This window comes from Python bivittatus, unplaced genomic scaffold (genome assembly GCF_059951505.1).
Source record: "Python bivittatus isolate LINGU-HERP-01145 unplaced genomic scaffold, Pbiv_v1 ctg000190_np1212, whole genome shotgun sequence".
Classification (NCBI taxonomy): Eukaryota; Metazoa; Chordata; class Lepidosauria; order Squamata; family Pythonidae; genus Python; species Python bivittatus.
Genome location: NW_028277042.1, coordinates 384,858 through 404,320, shown reverse-complemented (window position 1 = coordinate 404,320; position 19,463 = coordinate 384,858). Strand labels below are relative to the sequence as shown.

Here is a 19,463-nt window from a genome sequence, read left to right as displayed (position 1 = left end):
GAGAAACTCTCGTGACACATGTATTCAACAAAGAAGTTTACTCGAGCGTAACGTCCGTAATTACAAACAAAGCCAGAACTGGCTTGGCACATCTTGTGATACAATTTATAGTTCTCTCCTTCCCACGCTTTGCCCCGTTGCTATGTTACATATTACAGATTGCAGATTTCAGATTACCCCCAGTAATCCCCCCTTTTACTCGAATGGCAGGTTCAGGCCAGTTCTGTTGTTCTTTGATTGTTGTTTTCCGCTGGCGTGGTCGTTGTCTTCGTTGGGTCTTTACACAAAGCCGGGAGTTTCCAATCACGCGCTGATTGCTCTTCCTCGATCCGCGGCTCTCCCCTTTGTCTATAGCACCCTCGGCCATCTGGCGTTAACACAATGCATCTGCTTGTAGTTAGTAAAGTGGCGCCAGCTGGCCCATTAATTAGTTTGCGGTTTCGCACTTCCTCTTTCTTCGCTAGCACTCGAGCGGTGAACTGACTAAAGCGTAGCTGGGCAAATTCCTAGCCATGCTGCACCAGCTGAACCTGAACTCCTTAGGAAAAATAATATTTAATCTTGCGCCATTAAAGATGGTCTTAAATGCAGCTGATGCTGAGCAATAGGCAACAACCTGGAGACCAATGAAGGGAAACAGACAAAAAATGCAGCATTTTCTAAATAGTGCTGGCAACATGTGGATGACCAATAAGCCTAATGTCAAAGTGGCGCTTTGGTGGTGCAGTAAAATGGTAACGCAGAAGGGCTCAAAACTGCAATTGTGATTTTCAACTTTGTCCTGCAATTTGCTCTTCTTTTTTTTAGAAATTGCAAGGGTGCTATTGGATGATTCCAGTTGTGATGAACATTTCATTGTGAAAGTCCAAATGAAAGATGCAGGTCAGTTTGGCTAAATTTTTCCACTCCTAACAGAAGTTAACTATTTACCTTTAGCAGCAGTACAGTGAGCAACCTTTCTTCCTTACAAAACCCTCACCAAGTTTAGTGCCAATAACTACATCCATTGAATCCTGCCTATCTTGCAGCAGGCAGTAGCATAATCTTCCTTGAGTTGTAATTGGGTCCTAGTGACTAGATGGTCATTGCCATCCAATTTTCTTGGCAACAATTGGGAAGTATGGAGTTCTTGGTGCTCTCTGGGTTTGGTTGTTTGCTTGCAGCTGTTTTATTACACAACTAGGTAACAGCATCAGTGCAAGTGAGGGTGGGGTTTGCTGCCTGTTGATATACAGTAGTTTGCCCTGCCAGTTTTGGTGAGGGTGTGGTTTCCTCCTTGGTGGTTCCTTGATTAGAGTATTGTTTTCTGCCTGATCGTTTGTCCGGTGCTGATCCCTGCTTATCTGAATGTGGGCTGCTGGAGGGGATGTGTTGTAGTCTTTTTGTTCCCTTCCTAGGTTTTTTTATTGTCTCTTTTGAATGTTGTGTAAATGTGGTTTATATACTTTATATGCATAAACAGGCAGCAAACCCCGCACTCCCTCGCACTGATGATGTTACCTAGTCAGGTAATAAAATGTCTGCAAGCAAACAACCAAGCTCAGAGAGCACCAAGAACTCCACAGTTCAACCCTGAGCTACAGATATTCTCTTCTATTGGTATTGGAAAGTGGTTTGCAGTTACCTTCTTTCAGGATGGTTTTTCCATTTCCCAGTCTGGCCTACAGCCCTGGGATCCCCTGGTGGGTTCCCATCCAAATGCTAACCAGGACCAATCTATATTAGTTTTTGGACATCAGCCAAGATCAGGTGTTGCAATGTCCAAGAGTTCAGAAGTTCAGTTAGCGCCCAAGAAACCTTCACATCGTTTACAACATCCCAGTGAAGTTGGCCTGGCACTGCTGTCCCACACACTTTTTACTGCCTCTTCAGTGTGCCAGCCGTTAAGCAGTGCCACTCCAACATTACTGGTATTGAGTCCTGCCTGTGCATTGAGGGCCATTCAACAGAGCAAGCCCTGCACCACATTCTATCTCCTTCAGAGTACACAGAAGCAGCTGAAAGCATCAAAACCTATATCTGTTTTGCTGGACCTCTAGAATACTTTCCTCCTAGATGTTTCCTTGCCTCCCTCCATTGTTCATGGCCTTCCATTTTAGAATTAAGTTTAAAAAACTGGAGGAGCTTTGGGAGTTAGTTTTGATATTAGTGTTCAGGCACATTCTAATAGCTACTTTATGGGTAAGCTAGGAGATGGTCCAACATGCCCACGTGGTTACTGATCAAATGGGGTCTGGAGCAGGGTCCATTAAAGTTAGTGGTGCTTACCTTTCCACTGTTGTTTCTCAGTCTGAAGGGCCCTTTTTCAGTTCAGTAAGATCTAAAATTCAATTCTGATAATGAAAGCAAACACCATATAAACAGCACTGTCCTTTGCATATCTACTTAAAGCTATGTCCTGAAGGTCAAGGGGACATCCTGCAATTATGTCTGATTGCAGTTTCAGTTTTTCAAGCATCAACATACTCATCAAGGTTACCACCTCTTTCCATTGGCCCTGCTCCTGTGCCTTTAAGTTCAGCCTGGTTCATACATCATACTAAGCCTTAAAAGACACGTTTTGTTGAGTAAATCTTGACTGGATCTGTAAAACAGGGTTTTATGCCCAGAATGGTTGGGTCCTTACAATATATTAAGCCAGAGAAACCACACTGCAGTCTAGGACAATGTGTGAGCTCACCCATAGATGTTCAGGCTTTGATGTTTTTCCTGACAAGGAGATATAGCGATGGAGGATCAGCTACATCCAGCAGATTAAATGCCTCTTTGCAGAAGCAACCCAATGGTTCTCACATCAGCCAGTGGGGGTGCAGGAGCACATGGGAGCTCCTCCACCAGTCTGAGACAAATAATTACAGTATTTATTTCCATTCTAAATTCCCTGACTGGAGTTTAATGGGCATATTTACAAAGCTGTGAATAATAATAAAATTATCTCTAATGATGTTTAGAAGCTGTGGCTTTAGTGTTTGGAGAATTCTCTTATTATATCTCCAAGCAGATTAAATCTATGCCATGCTTTTGTTTGAAGCAGATGGAAAAGGGTTGGTTGGTGCTTGCAGGAAGGCAGGGTTGACTGCCTATGAAAGGAAGCTGATGGATGGCCCCTTTGGGCTGAGAGGGGAGGGTGGGACAAGGGTGTTTGTGATTGTTTGGCTTTGGCCTATTTTATGCTTGGCATTGGTCCCTTTGGAGCTTTCCATGTTGGAGGGCGGGAGTTTATAGGGTGCTGTGATGGAACAAACGGAGAAGGCCCCAGGTTTCAGCTGTAGCACCTGCAGGAGTGGAGGGAAAGCTTGAAGCCTAGGGGTGGCTATCAGTCTGGCTGGCATGCTAGGTGGATCCACATCTGACTCAGGAGTAGGCACACTCCCCAGTTCCCTGTATTCGCAACCACAGGGACTAGGATCTTAGTTTCTTTTTACCTGAATGATAAATATCCCTTTGGTGGTTCAAGTCCCACCCAGGTAGGCAAGTCTAAGGAGCAAGACACAAGAATTACAGATTTCAAGAAGTCCTCTTTCATTATAGTCTTATAGTAAAGATAAAATCTTGGAAAGTGCAAGAGGAATTTCCCAGCCTTGTTTATAAGGAGTTCGTTAAGGCAGAGCCTCTCGGAATTATTTGAAATGCTTCTTCCCAGGTTTCCTGCCACCTGGGCAGAGCTGCTGTTTATGAGATCAGCTGCCAACAGACTTGCTCTCCATCTCTACTGTCCCTTCCATGCTTTTCCTCATGTCCCCACAATCTCTCATACCCAATGTGCAGTAGGTAAGATACCATCAGTACTTGGATGGTATGAGATAAGCTACCAATGGACTCTCTTCCTGTCTCTTGGCTGCTTATGTCTAATATTCCTTTCATTACTCTTCCAGCCTCTCCACAATCTCTCACAGGTGGAACACAAGCTGTCCATGGAGAAAGTCCCAAGGTCTGTTTTTGACATCTTAATGATTGTTGGGAAACCATGTTGATGGAAGAGCCTGAAGAACACAGTGGCTGTTTTCATGCTTTGATCCATTTTCTGGGTTTGAACAACCGTTTGCACCATCAAGTAAGCAAAAGGCCTGGAATCACATTAGATGCTGAGCCACAGAAGAATGAACCACAGTTAAAACTAAGCAAGCTTAGCATGTTGCATGAACGAAGCCATTGTTGACACAGCTAGACTACATGAACAAGTAGGCTGCCTTAATGTTCTGCAAAAATCTTCCTTGCTTCTCTCTTTCACCTGATTACTAAATCCTTATTTTTATGAAGAGGAAAATGCTAAGAAGTTTCCTTAGCTATGCGTTAACAATTCATTCAGATTGCAATATTTACTTATTAATAAAAGAAAGGTAAAATCTTTCAAGACTCTTGGTTTACAATGGTCCAGTCAGTTTCAGTATCTTCAGATTAGTATAGTGCTAATTGAAGAAATAAAGGGGACTATCAAAAGACTTCACTAGATTTGAAAATCTTGTAACACAAAATTCATTTTCACATTTTTTTTTTTCATATTCAGTGATGCTGCTGTAAAGCTCAACAATTCTGGAAAATTATTTATGCCAGAATGAAGCAAATTTTAAAAGCTGAATTCCCATTTCAACATGAGATATTCTTATTAAACTTTACTGCAGCATGTATTCCCTCAAAATATACTGAATTAGCTTTGAACATGTTAATTACTGCAAGGATATGATATGCCTTTTATTACAAAATATGATGTCTAAAATAACTTCGTATGTTAAAAGTAATTCTGACACAGAATTAAATTGAAACTGGAAACCAATCAGAGATCACAACTACATTTTGTATCACACCCCACATTAGGATTTCTCTATGTATAGAGTCTATATTTTAGCTTTACAGAATATGTAAAATGGAAGAGGTTCCTAGTAACATGGATTGAATTTATTATAGCTTACAGTTTTACTTGGTGATTTCTACTGTGTTGACCACAGCTCTGGATATTCATTCTTAGTTTAGAGTTACACTGGAAAATTACAATCTCCACAACATTTTTAAATCTCTCATTTATTCAACTATTTTATTTTTTATTCATTCTTCTTGTCTTCTTTCAAGGATTGCTTATATATCTTCCTTAACGTTTAATAAAAATACACACATACAAATACACAAAAAAAGAATCAAAATCTTCTTTGCAATAACTAAGAAAAGGTATTTCCAGGATCTGAAGTTATGAAAGTTGTCTTTAGCACTCACTCTGCACATCTCCAAGATGGAAGTGTGTCATCCCAATCTGATCCATTATCTTGTTCTCCCAAATATTTCTTTCCTTTACAAAAAAGTGCTTTAGATATGAAGGATGACACCATGAAAAAAATATAACAAATTGCCCAGCAAATGGGAAAAGATACCTGTGCAATGGAGAAAAATGGCCCCCACTGTGATGCTCAAAAAAATCTGTGCTTGTTATCCCCCATCCCCCACCCCCACATACCTTCGTTCTGTTTGCAGCATTAATCAGGACTCACTTTGCTTGGATCTTTACTTCCATGGCACTGGTGCGCTTCCACCCACCTTTCTAGGGAGAATCTTTGCTTTCTGCACACTAAGCGCATCAAGCAGGTGTTGAACGTGGTGTGCACAATCCCCTGTCTTGCTCCAAGGAAAGGGGAGCTGTACTATTCTTATAATGGAAGCCACTGCACCAGGGAAACAGCAGGTTGAAGCTCAGCTCCTCCTTGAATACAAGCTCACTTTTCACACAATCAGCTAATGAATGGTTTTCACAGGGGCTCTGAGACCAAGAGTGGTGTTGGACCTGGATTGAGGAAGCCCAGGTGCATGGGTGACCTTGGGACAGCCTTTCTGTCTCTCTCTGCCAGCCTAACCTACCTCACAAGGTTCTTTTGAGGACAAAACCTCAAACCTCACTGGGAATCAGGAGGCAAATAAATGTAATAAATTGTCATCATCATCATCTGCGGAGGTCAATCTGGTCTCTTACAGAAAAGATGGGATACAAATGCAAATCAGCTTCATCTGAAAGAGTAGCTATGGGAGCTATATCCATGAAACATCTGTCAAATTGACTTTTTCTCCCCAGTGAGAGAAGTGATAAATTTCTAGACTCTAGTAGAAATAAAAATAAAAAGTTATAATTTTTATCCCATAGAATACAATTTTAAAACAGCATGCAAGGTAAAAAATGGAATTAATATACTGTATTAAAGCAGGGAAATGCACACACATGCACACAAAGGAACAGGATAACATGTGATGTCACCTGATGCAACCTTCCCTCTTGGGAGAAAATAGGTAAGGTCCAGTTGTGAACATCAGTGGCAAGAGACCTCCTGGGAACTGCCACTGATGTCCACAGTGGGACAGTGTTTTTTCACAGGTACATGAATTTTTATAGTAAATAAAACAGAGTATTAAAGAGATTGCAATAGCAGAAGCAGCCACTTCCTCAAAATCCTTTCTCTTCCCCACTCCCTGCCCGAGAGGTTCCAAGGAACTGGTCTACTCACCAGTTGCTTGGTCTTTGCCACGGTCATCAGCTCTACTTTTGCAGAACCACCTTCAGTTCACGATACCTCTCCTGGAAGTCCCTATCATGTCACTTCCTGTTCCTGTAGCATTGAGATGTGTAACTATGGAAATTAGTCCCTCCCCTTCCCCTTGCCCCTTCCTTCTGCAGGAAGACAGACCAATCTTACAAGAGATAAATAGAATCAAACTTTATTTTAAAAAAGGGAAAAGTGTGAATGTAAAAATTTCCTTTTTAACTTTAAGTAGTCACATATAAAACAAAAAGACAAAAATGTACCACTATTCAAAACACAGATAACATCTGAAAAGAGTCTCCAATTTAAAAATATGCTGGACTGTGTAATACTCCAAGCAGTTCACAAGATGCCAGTTTGCAGAAGACACATGATGAGCTTATATAGGAACAATCAACTTTAATCCAAAATTGGAGATTAATTTAACTCTCTCTTCCTCCTCCCCCCCCCCCGCGCCCCTACTTCAGCACACAACTTCCGGTTCCTTTCTCTTGGAGTTCTTGTAGTCTTTTCAAAGACAATACCCTTTTCATACCTAGCAGAAATAGAGGGGTTTGGATACATGACCCAGGGTATGCAACTGTCTCTTAAGCAGATGTAGATCCCATGTCTGAGATAAGTAAATGGGTTCGAAACCCAGACATATCTGTCTGTCAGTAAATCAAGTTTAAAAAAAAGAAAAACATCACTTGTGCTGTCAAAAAGCCCAAGCTGATAGACCTTTACTCACCTAATCATACTTTCTAGAAAATAAACATGTTTTAAATCATGTTAACAATCACTCTTTCTTGTTTGAAATTGACTTTTAAAAGCTTTTATGCCTGTTTGCTTTTCAGCATTATGACAAGAATTACATTTCAACAGCATGCAAATGTTGGATGTTTTCTAAGTCAGTACCTCTGCAAAAGCAGCCCTTAGCTGGACCTGTGGAACTACTAAATAAGGTTTAAATTTATCTCCTACAACATAAAGATTTCTGGTTGCGGTATTTGTTTATTGCTCAAGATATTGTAGAAGGTTGATTTTGTATTCAGACCACTTACCAAGCTCTGAATACATTTTCACAAACACCAAGAGCAAAATCCTGGTAATTAGCATACTGTTAATTGTAGGGAGGGTTTCTTGATGCTTCCAGCGATGTCCCAACCCTTAAGCCAGAGCTCCCCAGCCATTTTTCGCCAATGGGCACACTGGGAATTTTGAGAGCACAATATGGGCGCTGACACAGTTGACATGATGGGATAGCCAGTCAGGGAACACCCATGAACTAAAAAGCAACCTGCCATGATTTCTCCCAGCTTTCTTTCCTAGCCTTCAGAATGCCTTCTGCTGACTCTCCTAAGTCTTTCTTGCTGGAAAGGTGGGTGCAGTTCCTGACCACACCCTCAGTTGCAGCTCCCTTTCTTTTTTGCTGTGGTCTGCAGAGCCCAGAGGTATTCCTGAAAATAAAGATTTTTCCAGGCCTAGGAGTCTGGATCAGCAGTCCCCAGTTGATGAGCCATAGAAAATTTCAGTTCCCAACACCATTTTATTGTTTTAGGAAGGTAATGAGATACATTGTATTGATTGATAAAAGGCCTTTTCCCCCATTGTCTCAGCTGGGAGGCCATTTAAATGCATAAATAGATGAATAAATAAATGATGAGGCTTGAGATGCCCTCTGCTTTACAGTATGCTAGCTTCCCTGTTATTATTACTACTACCACTATTTGTTGTTGTTGTTACAAAAACTCTTTAAAAATAAAAATAAGTCAGGTGGAGCATAGAGTCTGTAGATGTCAAGACAAGTACCACGTTGGGCATCTAAGCTGTAATCAATTGTTAGTGTGGCTTGTCTTGGTAGAGGAGCAAGGCAAGAACAGCCAGGGTGGAGGTGGGGGGAAAAACAAGGAACTACACAGGAAGTGGGGGGGGAAAACCACGCAAACATTGCATATCTGCAAGGCTGAATCTGGATCGTTCAGCACTGAAGCAGGCCATTAGTGGAATGTGTGAATTCTGTGTGCGATGGCAACCCCAGTGGCAGGTGCTCTTCTGCTGCCTTTGCGTAGCTGGAGATGCTGCCTCTTACCAGTAGGGACCAATACAAGCAGGGCTCCAATTCCTTTCTCTATAAGGGATGAAAGGGAGAGATCATTTCACCTGGAAGTGAATAAGAGAAAGAGAAAGAGAAGGAGGAAAGTGCCACCCCTCTAGTTAAAACAATGGAGGGGAGGCTCTGCAGGCCTGGGTCTACCACCAGCCGTGCCAGGAGAACTATTGCCAGCAAAGAAACTCTCCTGGAGTTTTTTTCTACCAGTACTCAATCAGCCAGACAAAAGAAACTTTGCTTTTCAAGTATCTTGCAAAGGAGAGAGAATTTCTGAGCCAATGTCATGGTGGTATGGGCCGTTCTCACACTGGCTGAGTGGCCAAAAGAGCGTGAGAGGGCCCTGTCAGTCACTGGGGTGCCATCATCTCTCCGCCCATCTGCAGCCTCCCTGTCCAATGCCATCCAAATACGCAGCTGGCATAGAAGCCGCCTGATCCCCACACGAGGAAGAGGAGGAATGTGGGAACCTCCAAGAGACGGCCAGGGCTGCTTCTCTCAAGTTGTGGCCATGTGGCTGATTTGATTTTGGCTTAACATGTTGTGTGAAACCTGCTAATTATTTCTTATGCAACAGAGCCCAATGAAACACAGCACAGGGTAATGTGATAAGTGAACCTTGTTAAAGAGAAAAAGGAAATCTTTATTATTTGAAAAAGATGGAGGTGTTAGATTATGCACTGTTTTCATAAATTGAGTAGACTTAGTTTTAACTCCAGCTTACCCCCCCCCCCGCCCCCAAAAGTTAAATATAGCACAGACTCATAACCTTACTATCTGGTGAACCATTCCAAAACATTTTGCACTTTCAGAAGTCCTCTTTAATGACTGAAATATAATTCCAACATGCATATTAAGTCCTGACAGCATGCAAAGCTTTTGAGATAAAAACCAGGGAAAACAAATTTGTACCAGTATCTCTTTCAACTCAATTTCACATAAGACAAACAGCCTACATTTAATATTGTCAAGCTTTTATGCCCTAGGCAGCTCTCATAAAATATAAAAATGTGAAATACTCTTACTTTGTGAATCTGCCTGTGTTTGTCTGTATATGTCTGTCCATCTTAGTATATAAATTATTTTGGTCAGGTTTTCTTTTATGTTCTCATTTAAAGGGATTCACACACCCTTTATGAAATGAAAATGTTGGTTTTCATTTGATTTCTACTTGCAGATACAAGTTTTCTTTTATTAAACTCAACATAAAGTCCAATTGCTTTTTATATACATAAGAGTTTTGCCTTTGAAAGTATATTCAACTCTATAATCCTTGGGATAACATTTGATTGAGAGATTTTTCTCAAAATTCATGGGTTTGACAACTCAACCATTAGGCGGATCCATGATTGGCTCGAGGGTTGCACTCAAAGGGTAGCTATAAATGGCGTCAGATCCACCTGCAGAGGCGCCTCAGTTGGCTCTGTCCTGATTCCAGTGCTGTTCAAGGTCTTCATGAGGGATGCAGGCACAGGAGTTGATGGAATGCTGGCCAAATTTGCAGAGGATAAAAGGTTAGGAGGGGTGGCTACTATTTGAGGGTGAAGGAAAAAATCCAAAAAGAGTTAGGCTTGAACAGTGGGTAGAAACAAATAGAACAACATTTAACAGGGAAAAATGTCATGTGTCTAAGTAAGAAAAAAAAAAAAAGGTACAGAATGGGGAAAATCTGGCTCAAGACCAGCACATATGAGAAGGACTTGGGTGTACTAGTGGAACACATGTCCAACAACGTAACACAGCTGCAGAGAAGGCCAATAACATCTTGAGGAGCATCAAGAGGAGCATAGAGTCAAGGCTGCAGGAAGTAATAATTCCACTCTGCTCTGCCTTTGTCAGGCCTCATTTGGAGTACTTTGTTCAGTTCTGCACACCCCATTTTATAAAAGATGTTGATCAACTGCAGCACGTCCAGAGAAGGGCTACAAAGATGTGGAAAGGAGTGGAAAACAAGTCTTACAAGGAATGGTTAACAGACCCAGGGATGTTTAGCTTGCAGAAGAGAAGGTTGAGAGGAGACATGATAGCTGTCTTCAAATACCTGAAGGGCGGTCCCCTTGTAAAGGGTTTGGAGTCAGTCAGTCATTTTCTTTTGGTCATTGACCAGCAAAACAGAACAAAAGGGTCACAACTGATCAGAGTAAAACAAGATATAAAATCATATAGCAATACAAGTAGAATTGTAAGTTAAAGTTTAAGAATTTGGGGCACAACAATTAATATAATTAAGTATGATAGAATTTATATAAGGCAACTAAATGATAGTTTAGAATAACAGAATAGTAAAATTACCAATTTGAAATATATAGAACCATTATAATACTGAAAGTCATGGAAAAATTGTAATTAATATTATTATATCTAAAAAAATGTAGTGATGTAATGTATAAGGAATAATAATACATCAGGAGTGATTATGGTTTCAAAACTAAAAGTTATAATACCTGTTTATCTATACTGTTAAAATAACTCTGGCAGCTAATGAAATTGAGGCAGAAATAAGATTCAACTGACAGTAAGGACAGAAAACAATGATATAAAGTAGAAACTAAATGGATAGCTGCATTTGAAATGTTTCCAAACAAAATATCTATGCGATGTTTGAAGAGAAATTATGGCATATTGTACAAACTATGGAACAGTATTTGGCTGTAATCATTGGAGTAGAATCAGATAGGTCTGAGGGTAGCAACTTGAGAGAAAGAATCAAAGCAACCAGAATGTGTGGTGATGAGTGGGAATCGTAAGTCCTGGCGAGTGCCAGCCTAGAGGGAGCAACACAGTCCATCACGTTCCAGCATTTCAATTGCTCCTCCACTGCATGGGGACAATCTCCACACATAAGGGATGCTGCGGTATCTCCCTTCAATAACTGCTGCTGGGAGGGTATTGAATCTAGCCAAGGACAAAGCACTTCTGAATTTGGGGGTCATTATGGATCTGAGGTATCTGACTGGGTAAAGTAAATGTGCACAGTGGCTCAGAAAGATGTTTCTAAGCCAATGGCATGTTGTTTAAGATCGGCTAGTGCACGTTCATAGGTAATGGCTGCCCATGAGAAGCCATAAGATTTTGGCTGCCCATGGGCCCTTGGGCTGCTCATGGCTGGCCATGAGAAGCCCAAAAAGAAAAAACAGGAGTCATCTACAACACACAGTGTAAGGACTGTAACAGCCACTATGTAGGACAGACAGGCAGAAGACTTCCAGAGCGCATCCATGAACTTCAACTAGCAGTCAGAAGACATGATGAAAACTACTTAATCTCACAACACATAGGCAGACTCAACCATAGCTTCAACTGGGAAAGTGTGAGCATCTTAGATCAAGCTAAATCCAGAAACATGAGGGAATTCCTGGAAGCTTGGTATTCAGACAAGTCAGCAATCAACAGGCACATAGAGATAAACAAAATTTACACACTATTCAAAAGAGAAAACAAAAAAGAAACAAAAAGACCAGAACACCTCCTCACCAGCAATCAACACCCAGATAAGCAGGGATTAATACCAGGATTAACACCAGACAAACAATCAAGCAGTAAACAACAGCCTAATAAAGGAACTACCAAGAAGGAAACAACACCTCCACCAACACTGATGGGACAAGCTACTGTAGATAAACAGAGGACAAACCCTTCTAGCACTGAAGATGTTACCTAGCCAGGTAATGAAACATCTGCAAGAAAACAATCAAGCTCAGAAAACCCCAAGGACTCCACAGTTCAACCCTGAGCTGCATATATTCTCTTCTATTGATACCATAAGATTTTAATTTTTCATGTATTGCTTGACACCAGAGAGACTGGAAGCTGTCAGTTATAATTAAAGGGGCCAAACCAGCTGGAAAAAAGAAGAAGCTTAAGCCAGTAGGAGAGGATGCAAATCCAGGCAAAAGTTTCTGTTTTGAGTAGAATGGCTTCACGGTGAAGCACCACGTTTGGAGCGCAGTGGGGCACTTGGAAGATAGATCTCGAGAACTTAGATTGAACTCTTTCAAGGGGAAGAAATGACCTGTAAGGGCCCAACTGAACTCCAAAGAGGAGCTGAGCTCAGATCCTGGCCAAGAAGACTTTAACCACTGTGGGCTCCTTTGGAGAAGTAGAAAGATTGTAGAGCTGAAGTTGTTTTCTGTGCGTTTAAACTGACCTAGATGGCATGGGATTTGTGGTTGCCCGTGGCGTGGAAATCAATCCCTAGGCATTTGAAGGTCTTAACTTTTTCTATTAGATGGTTGTTTAGCCACCAGACATGTGCCTTAGGGGGCTTGGCAAATACCATAACCTTGGTTTTTGAGTAGTTAATTTCTAGTAGTTCTTCTCGACAGGGCTCAGCAAGTGTATAAAGTGCCCATTTCAGGCCAATCTGTATCTGAGAGAGGAGCATAGCATCACCTGCGTATAAAAGAGCAGAGATGTGTCTGTTTCCCAGTTTTGGTGGATGGAGAGATGGACTGCTCAATTTGTCTATGAGGGAGTTAAAGAATAGATTAAAAAGGAGCAGAGCTAGAATGCACCCTTCTCTCACATCTCTTTTGACTGGGATTTCCTTGATGCAATGTCCACGCATATTACATTTCACCTTCATCTGGGAATTTTCATGGAGTTTTAGATAAGAACGAGTAATATTCTATCCATTGAGGAGGAGTTCAATTTCTCCCATAATTTAGATCTAGAGATTAAATCAAAAGGCACATCTAAGACCAATGAAGGCTGCGTAGAGTGCTGATCAGGCTCCAGAGGAGTATTTCTCAACTAATTGTTGAAGAGTTAAAGCATGGTCAAGGAGGGAGTGGCCTTCTCTGAAGCCTGCCTGCTCATCAGCAAGGATGTTCTCAGTTACGATCCAGTCCAGAAGCTTATACAGGTGTCTAGCATATAATTTACTGACCACGCTGAGAAGGCTAATGGGACGGTAATTGGCAGGTAAATCTCTACCTCCTTTTTTGTACATTGGAATCACTAAGGCTAGACCCCAATCATCAGGGATCTTAGCGCTGTTATCTATAAAGGTGAATAAAGAAGCCAGGACACGTACCTACCAAATGTAAATTTTCTGCTTTTGACCAGATTTCTACAATGCACAGTCAAGTGATGTTGGGTGGTATGTAGAAGTTAACGAGGAGCAAATTCTCATGAGGAAAGTTAAGAACAGCTGCTTGTGCAAAGTTTTCAAATGAATGTAATGAAATAGTCTCAGTGTTGAGGCAATTGAAATATGAATGCTGAAGCTAGCACATCTCCCTCGTCCAAAACCAGGAGCTGCAGGGAGGGACAGGAATTTGTATCCCTCAATAAACAAATTGGTGGCTGACCAAGTCTCTTGAAACAAAAGAATTGGGACATATAGCTTGTGAAAGCAGGGTCTCTAGTTCTAACTTCCCATCCAGCAATGTTCCAGGAAAGCAAGGACAATGATTCTGGTAGAATTTTGAGTCAGTTGGATCTTTCTGGGGAAGACAGGGACACAAAGTTTGTGTCAAACTTTGACCTTGGGGTGGAGGGGGCTTTAAGTGTAGCAGTTGTTTTGTCATCGTCAATGAAATCTGTCCTTGAAGAGCAATTGGATTCTTCTGGGGCCTTACACTTTAGTAGTTTGTCCATATAGCCAGGTGCACCTACTTCAATTAAATCAAAAAAATGGGGATGACACGCTAGGGTTGTTCCTGGAGCAATAGAGGGAGAGCAAGCATTCATTTCTTGCTGGGGGCCAGAATACAGATGCCTTGGGTCATAAGAGTTTACTGTGTCATCTTGAGAATGAGCAGTCTGAATATACTTAAGTTCATGCAAAATCAGGGTGCTGTTGACATTTAAATGGGACACAGTTTGCACTTATTCTCACTTGCTCCAGAAGGTAAGACTAGAACTAATGGGATGAAACTTCAAGGACGTAGATACAGATTAGATATGAGGAAGAACTTCTTGACCAAGCTGTCAGTCAGTGGAATGAGTTACCGCATGGAGGGCTTTTCTCCCCTTTACTGGAGTTTTTCCAGCAGAGGCCTATTGTCATGGTGTAGTGCAGGGACTTGATGACCTCTGAGGTTCCTCTATAATTCTATGCATGTCTATTGATCAATATAAAGAAAAGAGGAAAAGAGGAAGAATTTCCCCACTAGCAATTTATAGTGTCTCCTAATGTCATTCAATCATTGTTATGCCAACATGACACTGATGGTGAAGGCAGTTTGTATCAGTGATGACTGGGTGATATTATGAAGATGTCACAGACTACTAGTGGGGAAATGCCCAGGCATCCACAGAAGGTGTAAAAAAGTCAAGGAGGCAGATGTTAGTGCACAATCTCATCTCTTTTTTGCATACATATCAGAGCTTCAGTAACACTGTTGCAGCTCCCATCTTGACTTTTTTGACTCCCCTGAGGCCACTCTTGCCCAGAAAATAAAGCTCTCCATACTGATGTTGTTAAGAGCTCAAGCAAACAGCTTTCAAAATTCACTTTTGCATATTTTGGTGGTCATTTCTCCAAGTGCTCATGGGCGGGGGGGGGGGCAGTGTGTGTGGCAAATGTTTGGCATTCTACATAGCATTTAATATCCATAATGATATCTGACTTTTTAATAAGCAATGCCCGGCAGCACCTATTCACCAATATGCAACAGCATGAGCAGAAAATGAGTTGACATCATCCGTCACTAACTTTCCATTTGAAATTTGTGGTGTCCATTTTATTTCAAAATGTGTGTGATAAATTATAGAACCAAACATTGAAGTCAAAAACAAAGTCAAGATAGTTTTGATTTTAGATTTTTTCAACATTTCATTTCAGTTGCATTAGCTTCATTTCTGCTCTGCTATTTTCATAGCCAGTAGTTGAAAGAAAACACTGAATTTCATAGTCTGAAACCAGGAAAAGCTATATGCTCTATAGTGCAATAGCACAGACATACTGTATGTCCAACTGGGCTTCAGACTTTGTATGAGATTCTTCAGGACACACAGAGGACCAAGTCCAGTTTGAGGGTTGCAGAAAGGTGGTGAGCAGGAACTGTGATGTGTCAGGAATTAGCAGTTGCCACGAGCCTCCTTGAAGATAGATTGATCCACAGCCCAGTGTTTCCTCTCCAGAACGAAGCTAGACAAGGGTCTGCGTTCCTTGCCACAGCTGCTCAGCTCTTCCCTCAGTCCCTGGCAAAGAAAAAAAAAAGGCCACAGTAGACAATGTGGCCCAGCCCAGGGGAATGGCGGCAGCAGCAGCTTTACTGGATGCCAGTAGGGAAGTGCTTTAAAAAATCTGGTTTAGTCTTTCGCCCATTTTGTTCAGGTCTGGCACTTTTCAATAGATCGATATTTTAGTTTAAAAAAAAATCCTTGTCAGATACAAGAGACTGTATTTCTAGACAGGATGTCCATAGGATCATAGCATTGAATGTCCCAGAGAATTTTTAGGTGGTCTGAAAATGTCTGGTGCTGTTGGATACACATCCAGCTTTTGAGAGTTTTATAAAAGTCTGGCATCCCTCAGATCCGTTGTGCATGTACTATATGTGTGTGTCCTTGTGTCCATCATCCCCCATCCTGTCAGCAGAGTTTTTCAGGGAAGTACAAGCAGTAGCTGAAGTGGCCTCCTTGGCCCTGTCAAGGCTGATCTTCATATGCACAAGATCCCTTGCAAAATTTCTCCTCCCTTAGGAGTCTCCTGCCTCATGAGTCAAAGGGAATAAGAGCCTGGAATGCTGGAAGAGCCCACCCTCAAACTGCCCCCTCAAGGATAGGTCATTCCGCTCCTCTGGAGTTGCCGGTTGGGTTGCCTGATGCCTCTTCCCGTGTGAGCCTTCCGAGGATGTCATGGGGGAGGGGGGGTTTCGGCCCATTCCTGCCTCATGGCTTTGCTTCAGCACTTTTGAGAAGGACAGTCAAAACACCCTAACTGAGCACTGCCCTCCAAGACAAGAACCTTCTGCTTTAAAACCTTTAGGTTTAAAGGCAGGCACGATAACACATTATGCTTTGATACCAGAAGAAAAGCCGCCACATATGTACATACATACATCTATCCATACATACATACATTTATTAAATTTGTATGCCACCCATCTCCCCCGGAGGGTGACTCTGGACAACTCACAATTAAAGTAAAACCCGAAAAGAGCTTAGTCACAATTTGGCTGTTAAAGTGGCAACCTTAACTGGGCATTAATGTTTCTATGCATCAGGCTATATATAAAAGCTGGAACTTTAAATTTTGGTTGAAAATCTTAGTCTCCATCATATAACACACCCAAAAAGACACTACAGGAAAACCTGCCAATCTTCTTAAAAATGCACAGTAAAAATGAGTTAGCAGCAACATGAGCCTTGGTCTCGCTCTGCAGGAGTCTCCCCCCGGCTGTGACATCAGGGAATGATGCCCCTGGGAGGAAAGTCCCACCCCAACATCGTCCGTTTTATTCCATGCAGAAGGAGATGGGAATCAAGGGCATCTACAGGGGTTGTCAAAAAAGTCAAGATGGCCGTGTGATTGAAGTCCCAATTCCCTTTTTATGTGTGCCATGCAGGCAACACATGTAAAAAGAGAATGAAACTGATTGTGCGGCCACCACTTTTTAACACCCCCTACAGACACTCCTGCAGGTTGCCTTCCTGGAGTGGTTCATTCAGCAGAAACCTTGCCTCCTATCAATGCTTCACTTAGAAGATCCATCATCACATAAATATCCCAAGGCTGGAACTGCTCTGGGGGAAATAAACTTTTGGAATGCCACTGTGACTGCTTGGGAGCCCATCCGAGAAGGAAGATGGAGAAGGTAGAACACACAAATGTCCCGTAATGTATGCTGAAGTGCAGCTCAATGGATTTGGGAAACTATCCTGGCAATGGGCCATCAGCCACTGTGGCCCTTGAAGGGAACTGTTGAATCCTAATCGGAAAACTTTGCACTTCTGCAGACCTCCTAGAGGAGGAAGCATTTAGCAACTGCCAGGAGGCTCTTTCAGGTCAGTGCCTGCATTTCTATCGTGAACCTGATCACTGACCCCAACTGGAAGTGTGAACAGCGGAACCAGCTCTTTGCAGCCACTAATTTCAAAGGTGATGGGATCTTTTCATTTCTGTGCTCACAGAAGAGTATCAAAACATGCTGGAACTGGAGCTTGTAATGGGATTTCAGGCCTTTAATCTACCAGGTCAGTGGTTCAGATCCAAGCAAAACCATTACCACTCCAGAACTTCTGCAGAAAGTTATTTCAGTCTGTCTGAAGAGGAGACAAAGAGAAAGCCTCCTGACCCACTCTCATTTGGAGGAGATACAACCTCAGAGTGTCATTACCTTCCTTACACTTCTGGATTCTTCCCTCTCAGCTTTGCCTTTCTCCTGGCCAGAGTCATCTTTTTTGGTTCTTCTCAGCATGGATTGTGCTCAGTAATTTAAGGTTTCACAGAAGTTGGGCAGGAAAGAGTAAAAATATTATGCATATGATGCAGTGCGGTTATATGGCCTGAGTAAGAAGTCCTGGGGGAAAAGTCTGTGCTCTTAATGGAGGCCGATGGGTCTGTAGGCATGTAAGCATGCCAAGCTTTCAAAGGACAGTAGAGAGCCCATCATACATTTTGCAACAAATGCAATGCCTATCCATCCCAAATCCACCCTGCCTTTTTTGGTGGGTGGGAACAGGCTTTAATCAAACTTCTTACACCCATTTGTCTAATTAGAATCATAGAATTGGGGGGTTGGTTTCTTAAAAACTTCCAGAGTTTGAGAAACATAGTAGGTAGACTGTTCCACTGTTGTACAGAGTTTATCTGTGTTTTTAAATGGAATCTAGGTAGTTGCAACTTAAATCCATTATTTCTGGTCCTAGTTTCTTTGGCCATACCCTGCCAAAGAATTCCTGCCCATTTTCCCAATGGCCCCCTTTTATATACCTGAACATATAATGTCTCCCTTCATTCTTCTTTTCTCCAGACTGAATGTTCCAAGTCCCTTCAGCCTGTTCTCATAAACATCTTCTCAAGTCCATGGAACATTTCTGTCACCTTCCTCTGGATTCTCTCCAGCCTTTTAATATTCTTCTGGAAATGTGGTGCCCAGAATTGCACACATAACTTCAGGAGTGGTCTCACCAGTGCCAAGTGGAGAAGAATGATGATTTCATGTGTCTTCTCCTAATGCAGAAGAATTGCATTAGTAGTTGTCTCACCCTGCTCGCTCATATTCAGCTTGTTGTCTGTGATCACTCCCAACTCCTTCTCTGATGCAATGTTTCCAAGCCATGAATCCTCCATCTTGTATGTATGCTATTCCAACTGCATCTTTTTCACAGGTCCTCTTACCAAATCAGGCAGCTCTCATTTTGTATCTTTGCAGTTGATTTCTGTTCCCAAATGACAATAATTTGCAATTATCTCTGGTTGGTTGGCTGGTTTATTTATTTGTTGATTTAATTATTTGAATTTCTATACTACTCAGCTCACATGATTCCAGGCAGTTTACAGTAATGATGCAAAGGTATAAAATACAGGTTCAGACAAAGGTAACAAGAATTATTAGGAGACTATGTTATGAGGAAAGAGACTGAAGGAGTTGGGCTAGTTTAGGATAGAGGGTAAAAGGAGGATGCAATAGCACTCCTCACATAAAGGATGCCTTGGAGTAGAGTATCAAGACCTGTTCACCGTCGTTCCAGAATGTAGGATGTGGAGCAAGACATTTAAGGGCAGGAAGGCAGATTTTGATTGCATGCTAACTGTAAGAGCAGTTGGACAGAGGAACATATGACCCAGAGATGTGGTGGACTCCACTTTGCTGGATGTGTTTCAAGTGGAGACTGGAATGCCTTAATCTGAATTCCTCCAGAGCCCCAAATTACCCTTTGCTGCTCTTTCTCATAATTTT

General features: G+C 41.9%; 1 protein-coding gene across 5 annotated transcripts in view; it reads left to right on the top strand.

Annotated features, from left to right (window-relative positions):
• The window catches only part of CHST8 (carbohydrate sulfotransferase 8), a 307,931-nt gene that overhangs the window by 237,178 nt on the left and 51,290 nt on the right, over nt 1–19,463 (top strand). For 3 of the 5 annotated variants that reach the window (XM_088135842.1, XM_088135843.1, XM_088135841.1), the window contains exon 3: nt 808–882. The exons of the other annotated variants lie outside the window; for them this stretch is intronic. In XM_088135842.1, the coding sequence (XP_087991968.1) occupies nt 808–882 (75 nt within the window). The remainder of the gene's footprint in view (nt 1–807; nt 883–19,463) is intronic. 5 annotated transcript variants of the gene reach the window in all.